This window comes from Dermacentor albipictus, chromosome 8, assembly GCF_038994185.2.
Source record: "Dermacentor albipictus isolate Rhodes 1998 colony chromosome 8, USDA_Dalb.pri_finalv2, whole genome shotgun sequence".
Lineage (NCBI taxonomy): Eukaryota > Metazoa > Arthropoda > Arachnida > Ixodida > Ixodidae > Dermacentor > Dermacentor albipictus.
This window is the reverse complement of record NC_091828.1, coordinates 94213346-94227644: the sequence shown is the minus strand read 5'-3', so window position 1 is coordinate 94227644 and position 14299 is coordinate 94213346. Positions and strand designations below refer to the sequence as shown.

The 14299-nt window shown below is 48.2% G+C and overlaps 1 protein-coding gene across 1 annotated transcript; it reads right to left on the bottom strand.

The window, feature by feature from the left end:
* Positions 1-329: 329 nt before the first annotated feature.
* Positions 330-13973, bottom strand: LOC139048857 (alpha-(1,3)-fucosyltransferase C-like). Its single transcript, XM_070523733.1, has 4 exons — positions 13845-13973; positions 4940-5129; positions 2513-2882; positions 330-1205 (listed from the first exon to the last, which is right to left on the bottom strand). The coding sequence occupies exons 2-4, from the start codon at positions 5118-5120 to the stop codon at positions 521-523; spliced, it is 1236 nt and encodes a 411-aa protein (XP_070379834.1). The 5' UTR covers positions 5121-5129; positions 13845-13973; the 3' UTR covers positions 330-520.
* Positions 13974-14299: the final 326 nt, after the last annotated feature.

Here is a 14299-nt window from a genome sequence, read left to right as displayed (position 1 = left end):
TGAAGTTTGATTGAATCGAGACAGCGAAAATAACAGGCTAGAAAAAACGCGAAACACGCCTTCCGCCCAGCTAAAAAGCCCAAGTTTCGCTTTCGCGCCGGGTCGCATCTCCCGGCGTGGCAGCCCAGGCCTGCTACTTCGCAGCGCTTGGGATAGATGGCGCAACCGGCGCTCATCAATATGGCGGCGCGCTTTGAATTCACGGTGTTCTGGTGTATACCTGGCTTGAAATTTCCATGCAAATCTTCCGCCTGTACAAGTCAGTTTAAAAGTGTCGAGTATACGGCGAACGCTGAAGACACTGTTCTTTTCAAATGAAATTTACATAATTGGAAATTCTTTGTTTTATTCAACATATATAAGCAAAGAAATGGATGAGACAACAACGACGAGACAAACATTCTCCTTCCACTGTCCGTAGTAGCACACATAGATGTTGCAAGTTGTGAAAGATAACCCCCAGCCCCTCAACAACAACAAAAATAATAACAGGAAAGCTGCCACACATAAAGGATCACCTTCATCCTTGGTTACATTCTGAGGTCCGCATTTTGAAGGTTCGCGGGTCCCAGCTACGGCAGCGCGCCATCGTGACGTGCCAGTGGTGTATGTCGTGGTAGTGGCTGTGATTTCTGAAGGCCTCGGTGGGGATCGCTCGACAGATTGGGCACAAATCCCAGCCGTACCAGTGCATTACTTTGTAACGGCCCTTCCAGGCGAAGTGGCGCGCGTACATGCCAAAGTCGCGCGACGTGGCCACCAGATAGCGCGCCAGCGCTGCGGGGGAGCTGAAGGACAACGCGTCCACGTAGGAGCCCCGGGGCGCGACATAAGCGTAGTCGGCGCCGCCAAAAACGACGGGCACGATGTCGTGGTCGAGCGGGTTATACAGCTTCTCGGTGACGTAGTCGCGGCACGGCTTGTTCTCAAACGACAGGTAGAAGAAGTACTCGCTGCTGAAGTTGTGCCAGCAATTGTCGCGGCATCCCTGTTTGCCGCAGTTGCCGACAATGTCAACGTCGATGTGCTTTCTGAGCTCTCTGACGAACAGCTCGCGCCTTCCGTAAGTGTGGCAGTGGCTGACGGGCCAGACGGCCATCCGGCGCTTCCCCTGCCACAGAAGCCGCAGTGCCTCCATGGAGTATGCAAAGGGCTGGTCGTGCTCGGCGATCAAACCGTAGGTGACTTTGTAGTCCGAGTCTAGCCTGCAAATAGTTTAGAGAGCGCGTCCGGTATTCCGGTATTGCGCAATGGCGTTTGCGGATTACTGTATGCGTAAACGTGAGTACAGTGTAACGTGAGCGACCGGGACGGTGGCTCTACCTGGCGGCGAATAGTTCAATAAGACAGACACGGTGCTATTAGAGAGGTTTAGCTTGTCCGGTATTCCGGTAAAACGCAGGCGGACGGGGCGTTGGGGCGGAGGCGTAAACGTGAGCGGTCCCTTGCATGGTGCAGGCACGTGGTGGTGCAGTGCTCAAACAGACAGAAACAGTTAATATTGCATCAAACGAGCGTATTGTTCGCTGCTGGTGTAAATTGCCGGCACTGCCGTAATCGTGTTGCTGCCGAACCCGCAACAAAGTAAAATACACTTGTTTACTGCAATATTAGCTGTTTCTGTCTGTTTTAGCACTGCGCCACCAGGTGGCTGCACCATGCAGACAGCTCACGTTTACGCCTCCGCCCCAACGCACCGTCCGCCTGCGTTTTACCAGAATACCGGGCACGATAAAGCTCAATATAACGTATAACGTATAAAGAATTACTGAATCAGGCGCACACTTGAATCAACACGCCGAACCTTGGCTGACAGCGACTACGCCGACAGAACACGAATGCCCGAAGCTTAGCGTTTCGTCGCGGCCCATGGATTAAGACAGTGATTAGGCATAACCAGTATTTACACACAAGCTATTACAAGGTGCACAATCTTCACCTTCCAAGCCTTGGGCATTGCAAGAACAAGACTATCGGAACTAAGCACAGCCGTGATGAAGGTTACGAGTCAGAAACGTGACAAGGGGCTGCTTCAAAGTGTTTGCCAAATAAAGAACGAAGAGCAAAACAATAACGTTGATTTAATTCGTGAGCGGGAAGTGCGTAAAGCTTGGAATACCTTTAGCGCCGCTTTTGTAGCAGAGGCCCAGTGTAGGATGCCCGCACCGTTTGAACACAAGCATAGTCAGCTCCGAAAGCGCTTGTGCATGTTCTCTGAAGCAGTGGCCAGAGCTTGGTGTCGTCAACCCAGTCACCGTCTACGCTATATCTCCCGAAAGAGAGGTTTGCTAAGCCGGCGTCGTATACGCATCCGCTGTAAACACGGAGGCAGCTTCGGCAAGCAATGGACGCCTCACCCCGTGATCAAAAATGGCAGCACCCACGGGATCGCCGAGAAAAGAGTCAACATAACCATGCGCGACACAGCAAAAGAACCACGGGACAACAGGACCAAGTTCGCATGGTTCTGTTGCGGTGTCGCACCTGTTTCAAGGTGTCGTTTCACACGTACCTGTAGGTAAGCGTCCAGTTGATAGCTGGGCCGAGTAACATCATCTCGTTGTCGTCGCAGGAAGGCGCTTCCATGGTCCAGAAGACCCACTTCTGGGCCCGGGCGCGGTACGGCGGCATGTCGCTGAGGTCCAAGTCCAAGCCGTAGAACACCACGGCTTCGGTCGAGTCCAGCGAGTATCTGTCGTTGGTGAGCAGGCACTTCATGTCGCCGCAGTATATCGTTATCCCGCTACCTCGGGTCCTGCTACCGGGAAACCAATAATCTTGGAGTGTGGTCCAGATCAGGATCCTCGGCATCTCTGTAGAATTGTCAGGCGCCTTCCTCAAGTAGTAAGGGACGTAGCGACCAGGAGTGCTCGGATGAGCTGCTGCGTGCGTGAGTGAAGGTTGAATAATAGCTCGGTACATCTATCTATCTACGGCTAGTCTTTATTGAGCGCTCTACGTAGCGCTCTACGTAGCGCTCTACGTAGCGCTCTACGTAGCGCTCTACGTAGCGGTGTTTGCAGCGTCCTGTGCAGCGCTCTGACACGCGACTCCGTACTTGGTCTGTGCTCGGGTCTGTGCGACTGCGCTAGCCATGGCACTGCACTCTGCGATCGCGCTGCCCTCTGCGAAAGTTGAATCCGAGATCACCCCCCGGCGCGCGGCGGGGGTGATCTCGGAGGTCATGGTTCAGCTCAGGCGCTGCGCGCGGCTCCAGCTACAGCGCAGAGCGGCTCCAGATCTGGCTGCTCGGAGGCATGCAGAGCGTTATGGAGCGGCGAACATTCCAGACGCTGGCGGACGAGGCGAATTCGCCGAAACGAGCCGGCGCCTGCCTTGTCCGCTGTTCGGAACTGCGATATCTGTTTTTTGTGCAGAGCTACGAATTGGTAAACTTTGTGGTTCTATTTTTTTATGTTTATATGCTTACTGATTTTCGGCAATGCATCGATAAAAGAATCAGGTCCTAAATCAAGGTTCCGCTTCCTACGGTCAATTAAATTTAACTTTCTCTCACAACAAATTTCATTAACATCGGCTTGTGGGTTATCGCAGAAAATAATTTCTGCGTTCGATATGTATTCCAAAAGGCGTCATATCGGGAAGTAGGCCCGAGCTCAGAAGGGATCGCTGTAGCCCGGGCCCTAATCCGACGCCGGCTATGCAAGTGCGTACACAACGCCAAAAAAAAGCAGGAAAATCAGAGCTTTTCTGTAACAGCCGCAAGTTTCGTTTCTTGAAATTCTGCAATTTTCGAAAACATTAATTAAAAACAACTTCTATGGCCTGAATCGAAAATCCGCTTCCAACAGCTCACTGTAGCCACAACATCCATATACGTGCTCTACGTTTCGTATAGGTTAAAGAACATTGCAGTATAAAAATTGGAATAAAAGCTGTTTTCACTGCACGCACTAAACTTTCCGGTCTTTGCCGCATAATGAACAAAGACACCTTTAAAAAAAAGCGCGCCTGTGATAAAAAACATGCGCGATGTTTTCGTTAAGAGGAAGCTTTAGCTCGGGCCCAACTCCGACGCTGCCTATTCAAAAATGTGTAAAACTCAGAAACGCTTTACTGAGATAACCACTGGGTCGATTTTAATGAAAGTTGTTGTATTTAAGAGAGAAAGTTAAATTCTAGTGAATGTTGGAAGCGGAATTTCGATTTAGGCCCTGCCTTTGGTGCACAAAATTTTCGAAAATTCGGAAGTTTGAAGAAAAAGAAGCACGAAGTTTACAAACTAATAGCTCTTTATTAAAAACAGATATTGTGGTTCTGTTAACGGCATCCGTTAGATAATTGAAACCGTACGAATTCTGTATGTCATTTTACATCTTATGCGAATTTCTTACGTTGTGTACAAGGGTTCTGCAAAACCTGCATTTCCATTCCACTAAATATTTTGCCATTCATGTATAACATATAAATTTTGTCCGCTTTAGATTTACTATTAGATGTAATTCACAGAATTGTGATATCATTTTTCATACCTGAGTTACAGAGTTGTAAACTTGATAGTTTCGTTTTCTCCATATTTTCGATTTTTGCCAAATTTTAATAAAAAATTGACGACCTAAGTAAAAAAATTGAAACAAGCAGTCACTACATTTCAAGTCCTTCCTTTAAATGCAACAAACCCTACCAAATTTGGCCCTCTGGTTGCCGAGAAAAACGAATTCTCCATTTACATGTATTTAGATAGGAGCACCCGAGCCTTAAAGCTCTCTCTTAAATTCAACAAACGTCATCAATGTTTGTCCCCATGGTTGCCGAGAAAAAACCATTTCGCCCTTTCCATGTATGCAGATGTCAGGAGCCCCCCCACTCCCCTCCTCCCCCACCCCCCAGATGAAGCTTCCTTTGTGGACTGATATGAATCCACGCAGAGCATTTACCCAGAAAGGGCAGTTGTGCCAAACAGAGGCGATCAGCTCACCATCGGTGTCGTTCGTGGTGTCGTTGGTCGTATCGATTCGGGGAAGTGTCGCCCGGAATCGCAAACGAGGTGGCCTCTTGTGTCGGCAGATGTCGTCCTGTTCCACTACGTTCGCGTAGAGATACAGGTACGACGCGCCAAAAGCAAGCAAGGGCACCAACGCTGCTCTCGCACTTGACATAGCTGCGAACTGGAAGAGGCGAGGGAGACAGTGACATAAACCTCAGCGTAAATGAGACTCGCTAATGTTGCATGCAGAATGCACTCGGCTTAAAGGAACACACCAAATGAAAATGTCACGGCGAAAGCCTTACGTGTCTCATCAACGGGGAAAGAGTGACCGTCGTGTAGTGTTGTCCGCCAACGCGAATGGCATGAAAAAACACCTATGGGGAGATTTCTGCTTACAACGACACGAGCATTTACGTGGACGCTAGAGGTACGCAGCTTCGCTGCAAGAAAAAGAAAAAGAGATTCGGCGTCCACTCCGAACTGTTAGGCCTAGCCACCGGCCTGCTCAACGCCTCGGCATTCCAAAGTACCGACCAAGCACAATTGACGTTGCTCTGTTTCTCCGGTCTGACAAGAATTAGCGCGTTCAACGAGCGAAACGGCCTAAGCACCTGTAGTTGAGGAAGGAACACATACCTGAACGCGTCTGTCCCCTGCCGCTGAAGAAGAGGATTTGCTTATGATGGTGACGATGATGATGATGATGCATTCAACAATGGCACGAACCCACCATGTGTGGGGGTGGTGTCCGACCACCGTCTCCCCGTCATGAATACGAAAGGTCATGATTTTGTCTCCAAATCTAAGCTTCCAGAAAAACTTAGTAAGCGTTCAGTATCATTCGGGTAAAAGACTCCTATACGCTAAATGCTTCGGTATATTTTCTTTATTCGCAATGTTATGACGCATTCTGAAAGCTGAAAAATATCGATGAGAAAGGCAGCAGGAGGACCATGTTTGCTTGAGATGACATGCAGAAATAAAATGCGTGACCTTTGTCGACCTTTCCTTTTGGCTCCGTAACCCAACTATTCTTGTTGAAATGGCGTTTCTGGTATATGTTATCGTCCCGGTGGAATTGTGCCGTGATTGTGACTCAGTGTTCGTATCGTCTCTTGTCTGAATAAACTTTTTCCAACCCAGTGAAACGGCACAAACCACTCTTGGTGATCGGGTGCACATGGTGGAGGAACTGTTGGCATTTTTTTTTAAAATAAATTAGGGTGTAATGAAATAAGTATCTTGCAATTGGGATTCAATGTGCCTACTGTTAAAGGTATGAATAATCAATTGTCTACATATATCTATATATATTCTCTTTTTTAATTTTGTAAACCTTATAAGAATTTTGAGGAATCCTAACATACAATTTGTTTTCTCTCACGCAGAAAGATGCAGGGCTTCACAAACGTTCCTGTGGCTGTAACCCAGTACGGTAGCCCGAAAGGATAAAGTTATAGGAAGAGTCATATTGAAGCCAGGCTTTTGGACGGGTTCTTCTAAAAATATATTCCATTGAATAATGAAACGGCGACATGTCAAAAAGAAGTGTTTCAGAGATTCACTCTCATGGCATAAAGAGCACAAGGGTGATACAGCCAGACCAGACCTGTGGAGGTAAAAGTTCAGTGAGGTGGTCTCGGCACCGTAGTGTTGTAATCGCTGCTTCAATTTTTCTAGAGCAGCACCATTTGTTGTTCCAAGGAAAACTGAGATGCGGGAGGTCAGATGTTGCCAATGATGATTGCGCGAACCTATTTGTAGTAGTATCTTTTCTGAATTGCGCCGCAGTGATGGAAGCTGACGAAGGCAAAATGGGGATTATAGGACCATCTTGGAATGCTACTGCGAGTGAAGCTTCATGTTCGTTTAAGGCTAGGCCTTTGTGACCTGGCACTAAACTAAACGAACGAGACATAAGTGTTGGAAAAAGAGAATAGACAGTTTTTAATGAATTTGACAATTTGGTTGTGGTTAGTGTAGAGCAGACAGAAAGGCAATCAGTTAAAATTATGGCTGATGACAGAGATAGTGGTAATTTGCGTAAAGCTGATACAATTGCCAATAATTCCGCCTGAAAGATAGGCGTGAAATCAGGTAGCCGAATCGAAAAAGACCAATTGAGATGTGTTGATACAATGCCCACACCCGCCTTTTCTTCACAGACGGAAGAAGCAGTTGCTATAACGGTCTTTGTATCCAGGTGTGCAAGGTGATCTTCCAGAATACTAAGTATTCAGATATTGATAGGGAAGATGTTTAGCATTATCTGGAAAAAAATCATCAAATTAAATTTTAGCCTCTGGAACCGAGGAATTTAGCTCGCTCTTTTTGTAGCGTCTCTTGTTAAAATAAACTTTTTCTAAACACACTTGTTTAATGTGACAATTAGTTTGTGTGTAGCTGTGCGTTTCGTGGGCCTATGTGGTTATATGTTAGTGACTGTGGACTCGGACACTTCTTTCAAAACATGCCGTGTATATAATGCATCGTGCTTTGTATGTGTTATCGCCCTCGTGGAATGGTGCCGTGATTGTGACCCAGTGTTCGTATCGTCTCTTGTTGAAATAAACTTTTATCTAAACACACCGCGTATGCAAAGCTTCTTACTTCGCATGTGTTATGTTCCTCGTGGAACTGTGCCGTGATTGTGACCCAGTGCTCGATGTCGCCTCTATTGAAATAAACTTTTTTTAAACACATGGTAGTTGTGTTTATGTGTTACATGTTCAATAAAATTCCCCTTGTGTAGCACTGAGGCGTACACGGGAAATATCCTTGCGAAGTATTACATGGTTCCGAGGGCAACTGGCAGTTTATTGGCTACACTAGAGAGCTTAATTTTTCCTCTCTACATGATACGGTACAGCGATAACGTGACATGACCTTTGCGCATGCGCGTTGTATGCCGACAATTACTGGGGCAGTTACCGCCGGTAACCGGAATGGCCACCCTAACCGTGGCAACATGGCAGCGCCACTGATCTCCACCCCCTAGTGGAGATCAGTGGGCAGCGCCCATACAGCGCCGACCAACCGCCTCGATCCGAACTTGTTGCTGGCTCTCCGCCCTGTCAGAAACAAGCGGTGGAATCCGTCGTCAGACTCATCTCAATTAAGCTGAGGTCAAATCATTAGGCACGTTTTGTCGTAGTTATTATTAATAATTTGTCGTAACCTGCTAGGACTACAGACACGGCACGGACCCATAAAACTCGTTTAATTTCTGGTTACATAACAGATGGCGCCACAGCATTAGCATTGGTGATGCGTTGACGATGCGGAAGGCTATAAAGGCCTAATCATGTTCACTGCATCATTAATTTACTACTCCGCATTAGCATGGTACGTGATGATCGTAGCCGTAGAATCTCTAAGGCGTCAATATTATCGCGCCCAAAGCCTTAATAACCTAGAAACTGAGGTAAATGCAGGACTTGATTAGAAACTTTCCCGGGGCATGCAAGCACTTGGCCGATGACGAAAGCACTCCTCAGTTAAAATCTGCCACTAGTACTCAATTACTCGTTGCAGAAAACATCCTAATATCATAAGACAAAATAAAATGCTATTTGTCCGCTGTTGTTTCATTTTTTACAAAATACAACTCATTGAAGTTACCCTCTACAAAGACGCGGGCGGTCGAAAGGTTTCGTTTTCGCTCGACTCTGCGCCGCCCACGCTTTCGCGTTTCAGTAGTTTCGTTACCGCCTACTGCTTCGCTGGTATTGCTGGCTCGCGAAACTCGCATAAACTGCAAGTAGCGAAGAATTCAGCGTCCAGGTGATGTCGCGGGATGCCCGAACGGCCTACGCCACGTGACCACACAACTGCAGCGGCGAATCCGCCGGTCTGTCCTGGCTCGGTACCGCCGTCTGTCGGCCGCCGTTTTACTCACCGGCGGCAGCACAGGGTGGTGATGGCGTATGCAACGTCACCGCTCCCTCTGTTGGGTGCCGGGAGATTTGAGTTTCGCAAAAGGTATTCGTACCCTTCAGATGTAGTTTTCCCATAAACTGAGTTTTGAGACGAAACAATCATTGTGAGGTTTCTGGAATGGTATTCAAACCGTCCACGTTGACCTAGCATTTGCCATTAGTGTCCATTTAAAGATGTTTCTTTTCAAGTTTTTTTTTTAATGCGGAACCTCAAATGCAACCGAATCCTGCGCATATTCCGCGGCTGCCTGTGTGCTAGGAACGCGCCCTCTTTTGCCCCTAGCAGTATGGCCGCCAGGGCATCGTTCGCTCCCGAATAGGGGTCTGCAGGGACTACCACTCCAGAAGTATTATAGGTTAAAATGACCGCTAGGGACGTGAACTTGTTATGCGGCGAAATTAAAAACTTCCGTCTGAGATTGCGTGCATATATAGAGGGTGTTTGTGTTTAGCTGCACCAAATTTGTTGAAAATTGCCTGTGGCAGACATCACGATTTTAACCCTTGATCTAAGTTACCCGATCAGGCAGCCGTTACCTTTATGAGAAATCGAAATCCGCATATGAATAATTAATGGGATGGCGCTAGTTAACATTTTAAATTATTTTACAGCACACAACTTAATCTACGAATTGTAGGCAATGAATACGCCACGCGTATTCACTTAGAACTAACTCTCAGGTCTGCACCGATATTGAAGTATTAAATTTTCAGTGTCCGATGAAGTGCACCGGTGTTCCAGTCACTTATCCGCCGTAGTTGCAATGGTCAGTGGGTGCTGGGCTGCTGAGCACAAGGTCGCGGGATCGAATCCCGGCCAGTGCGACCGCATGCCGATGCGGGCGAAATGCGAAAACACCCGTGTTCTTATTTAGGTGCACGTTAAAGAGCCCCAGATGGTCGAAATTTCCGGTGTCCTCCACTACGGCGTGCCTCATAATCAGAAAGTGGTTTTGGCACGTAAGAGCTCATAATTTTATTTTAATTTTTACAGTTACTTTAGCGCTGCAGTATATAAAACGGCGTTTTATTTTGAAATCATGTAAGTGGACATATGATATACATATTTACAATATACATATGCGTACTAGGTGATACATATATGTATAGATTAACAGCTACAGCGAGAGCATTGTCCTATACTTCGCTTGAAATTTCCATGCAAATCGTCCTCCTGTACAAGTCAGTTTAAAAGTGTCCAGTATACCGCGAATGCTCAAGACACTGTTCTTTTATATCGTGGTCATATCACGCTGTCATTCTGATAGCGCCCAGACTGTTAACACGTGACGTCTACGTCACCCATTTCCAAGTGTACTTATATCGCTCCCTCCCATGAATAAAGCGCTTTCGTTACCGGATCGCCGGCTTGCCTACAATATGATAAAAACATAATTGGAAATTCCGTTTCATTCAACATACATAAGCAAACTAAAAGCAACGAAATGGATGAGACAACATCGACGAGACATACATTGTCCTTCCACTGTCTGCTGTAGCACACACACACGTTGCAAAAATAACCCCCAGCCCCTAAACAACAAGAAAAAGAAACAAGATGAAAGGTGCCACAAATAAGGGATCGCCTTCATCCTTGGTTACTTGCTAAGGCCCGCGTTTTGAAGGTTCGCGGGTCCCAGCTACGGCAGCGTGCCATCGTGTTGTACCAGTGGTATATGTCCTGGTAGTGGCTGTGATTTCTGAAGGCGTCGGTGGGTATCGCTCGACAGATTGGGCACAAATCCCAGCCGCCCCAGTGCATTATTTTGTAGCGGCCCTTCCAGGCGAAGTGGCGCGCGTACATGCCAAAGTCGCGCGACGTGGCCACCAGATAGCGCGCCAGCGCTGCGGGAGAGCTGAAGGACAGCGCGTCCACGTAGGAGTCCGGGGGCGCGACATGAGCGTAGTCGACGCTGCCAAAAACGACGGGCACGATGTCGTGGTCGAGCGGGTTGAACAGCTTCTCGGTGACGTAGTCGCGGCACAGGTTGTTCTCGAACGACAGGTAGAAGAAGTAGTCGCTGCTGAAGTTGTGCCAGCAGTTGTCCCGGCATCCCTGTGTGCCGCAGTTGCCGACAATGTCAACGTCGATGTGCTTTCTGAGCTCTCTGACGAACAGCTCGCGCTTTGAGTAAGTGTGGCAGTGGCTGACGGGCCAGACGGCCATCCGGCTCTTCCCCTGCCACAGAAGCCGCAGTGCCTCCATGGAGTATTCGACGGGCTTCTCGTGCTCGGCGATCCAACCGTAGGGGTCTTTGAAGTCCGAGTCTAGCCTGCAAATAGTTCAGAGATCGCGTCCAGTATTCCGGTATTGCGCAGTGGCGTTTGCGGTTTACCGTATACGCAAACGTGAGTGCACTGTAACGTGAGCGACCGAGTCAGTGGCTCCACCTGGTGGCGAAGAGTTCAATAAGACAGACACGGAGCTGTTATTGCAGTGAACGGGTGTATTCTACTTCGCTGCCGCTGTAAATTGTCGGCAGCGGCATAATCGCGAAAACGGCACCTTTTGAAAGGTTTTTCTTTTTCCTTTTCGACGAGAACTCCTCCGGAAATGCGGAACGTGTCTGGGATCGTGGTTAGACGAACCGCCACAAGAATGTCGCTACTATAGCGTTCGGTAGCCATTGAGTATATACCGGAATACCGGACACGGTAAAACTCTCGAATAATTCCGCTTCATGTAGAGCCGCATCAGGAAGCCAGTTCACGGATTAGCGCACCTGGACAAGGTCGCAAACCCCGCGGTACAGTAAGCGACGTTGGTTTCTCTTGCTGCCATTGTGAGGGATATGTAGAGGGCGGGCCGGTCGCCTGCCCTCACTAGCGTCATGTTATCTTCGTGTTCACTTTAATTTCGCTGTAACCTGTTGATCCTACACTTCTGTTAAACATAACTACGTTCCCGTGTACTCTCTCTAGCTCCATTTTCTACTCTTTGTACTCTCTCTCTCTCTTGGTGTCTTGGTGTCTATTGGCTTCTTCTCATAAGTGACAAATAAAAAGTGGGCCCTCGGTCACCTTTCTTCTTGTGTGCCAACTTCGTGTGACCTCGAATAAATGTTAACTGAAATGCCGACCGTAGCACGTGAATGTAATGGTGATTGCAGTCACGGTGATTACACAACACAACGTTTATGAGTTTCTGCTCTACTCTGCTGGCTAGTGTAAGTCTATCGGCAGCGACATAGAGACTTTTTTTATTACTTTTCTTCGTCAAGAACACCTCATATGTATCACGAAAACGTGTCTGGCGCGTTTTTGTTCGACAACACCGGCAGAAGAGGTCGCTGCCAGCGTTGGTGCTGCTAGTACACTATGATCTGGTGTTCCTTCAAGGTCAATATGTAGGCGCTTACGGAAAATCTGAAACTTTCACCTGCATATCTGCTTCACTCACCCGGTTATGAGGTGTCAGTCTTGTCAGCAAGGACGTTTGGAGCATGCATTTAGACTGTTTTCGCGTAGCATTTTTCTCCGGAGGAACCAGATGGCGCTTTCGGCCGCGCGCCATACGTTGCCTCAGCGAAAGCGCACGAATACGAAACCATTTACAGCTTCGGCCCTGCTCCTGTGCGATCAGCTGTGGGAAATGTAGGTTTGTGTTGGCTGACGCACTGTGCTCCTTTCATGCTGCAAAATTTTGGGGGCGGTAGAGGGAAGATGTGTGATGTAGTTGGCTGCAAAAAAGGAGTAGCGCCTGGCATATGACGGAACGGAACGAATCTGTGAGACCATGTTCACGGAGCGCTGCTGCGTAAGGACTGCCTGTGTTGCCAACCTTTCGCGATGCATGGTTTTCCCCGTCGGTAGAAAAAAAGTTCACTGAACTGCCAGTTTTGTATCGCCCTTACCTCCAAAGAAAGGTCTGCGACCCGGAAACGTCGGCAGGAGTGGTAACGAATGGTTACACAGTGACCAAGGGAGTATAACATCGCTTCCAGGCTGTTGTAAGCTTATCGCACGTTATCTATGCACGTCTCTACCCCAATTGACGTTCAAAATTGCGCCCACTATATCGCCAACGTATGAAGAATAACTGAATCGTCGCACACTTGAATCAACACACCGAACCTTGGCTGACGGCCAGTACGCCAACAACGCACAAATGGCTGAAGCTGAACGTTTCGTGGCCGCCCATGGATTAAGACAGTGATTAGGCATAACTAGTATTTGCACACAAGCTATTACAAAGTGCACAATCTCCACCTTCCAAGCCTTGTGTATAGCAAGGACAAAACTATCGCAACTAAGCACAGCCGCGAGGAAGGTAATGATTCAGAAACGCGACAAAATGCTGCTTCGAAGTGTTTGCCAAGTAAAGAACGAAGAGCAAAACAATAACGTTGACTTGATTCGTGAGCGGAAAGTGTGTACAGCTTGGAATTACTTTAGCGCCGCTTTTGTAGCAGAGGCCCAGTGTAGGATGCCCGCACCGTTTGAACACAAGCGTAATCAGCTCCGAAAGCGCTTGTGCATCTTCTCTGAAGCTGTGGCCAAAGCTTCGTCTCATCCACCCAGTCAGCGTCTACACTATCTCCCGAAAGAGAGGTCTGCAAAGCCGCACCGGCGTCGTATACGCATCCATTGTAAACACGAAGGCAGCTTCGGCAAGCAATTGGCCTCGTCACCCCGTGATCAAACATGGTAGGACCCACGGGATCGCCGCGAGAAGAATCAACATAACGATGCGCGACACAGCAAAAGAACCGCGGGACAACAGGACCAGAGTCAAGTCAAACTCTTGCTTGGGCTAGTTGGTTCATGCTTGACGTAGTGAAGGCAAGGCGCAGAAGACCAGGACTCAGGAAGAAGAACACAAACGACAGGACAGCTGGTCCTGTCGTTTGTGTTCTTCTGGTCTTCTGAGCCTTGCCTTTACTACTTCAAGGACGAGAATCGCGCGGTTCTTTTGCGGTATCGCACCCCGTTTAGAGCTGTTGTTTCACACGTACCTGTAGGTAAGCGTCCAGTTGATAGCAGGGCCGAGTAACATCATCTCGTTGGTGTCGCTGATAGGCGCTTCCATGGTCCAGAAGACCCACTTCTGGGACCGCGCACGGTACGGCGGCATGTCGCCGAGGTCCAAGTCCAAGCCGTAGAACAGCACGGCTTCGGCCGAGTCCAGCGAGTATCTGTCGTTGGTGAGCAGGCATTTCACGTCGCCGCATTCTATCGTTGTCCCGCTACCTCGGGTCCTCTTATCGGGATACCAATAAAATTGGAGTTTGGTCCAGATCAGGATCCTCGGCATCTCTGTAGAATTGTCAGGCGCCTTCCTCAAGTAGTAAGGGACGTAGCGACCAGGAGTGTTCGGATGACCTGCCGAATTTTAGGAAATTGGTAAGTTGCAAATAACAAAGGCATGAAGTATACAAATCAGTAACTGTGCAACAAAACCAGATATCGC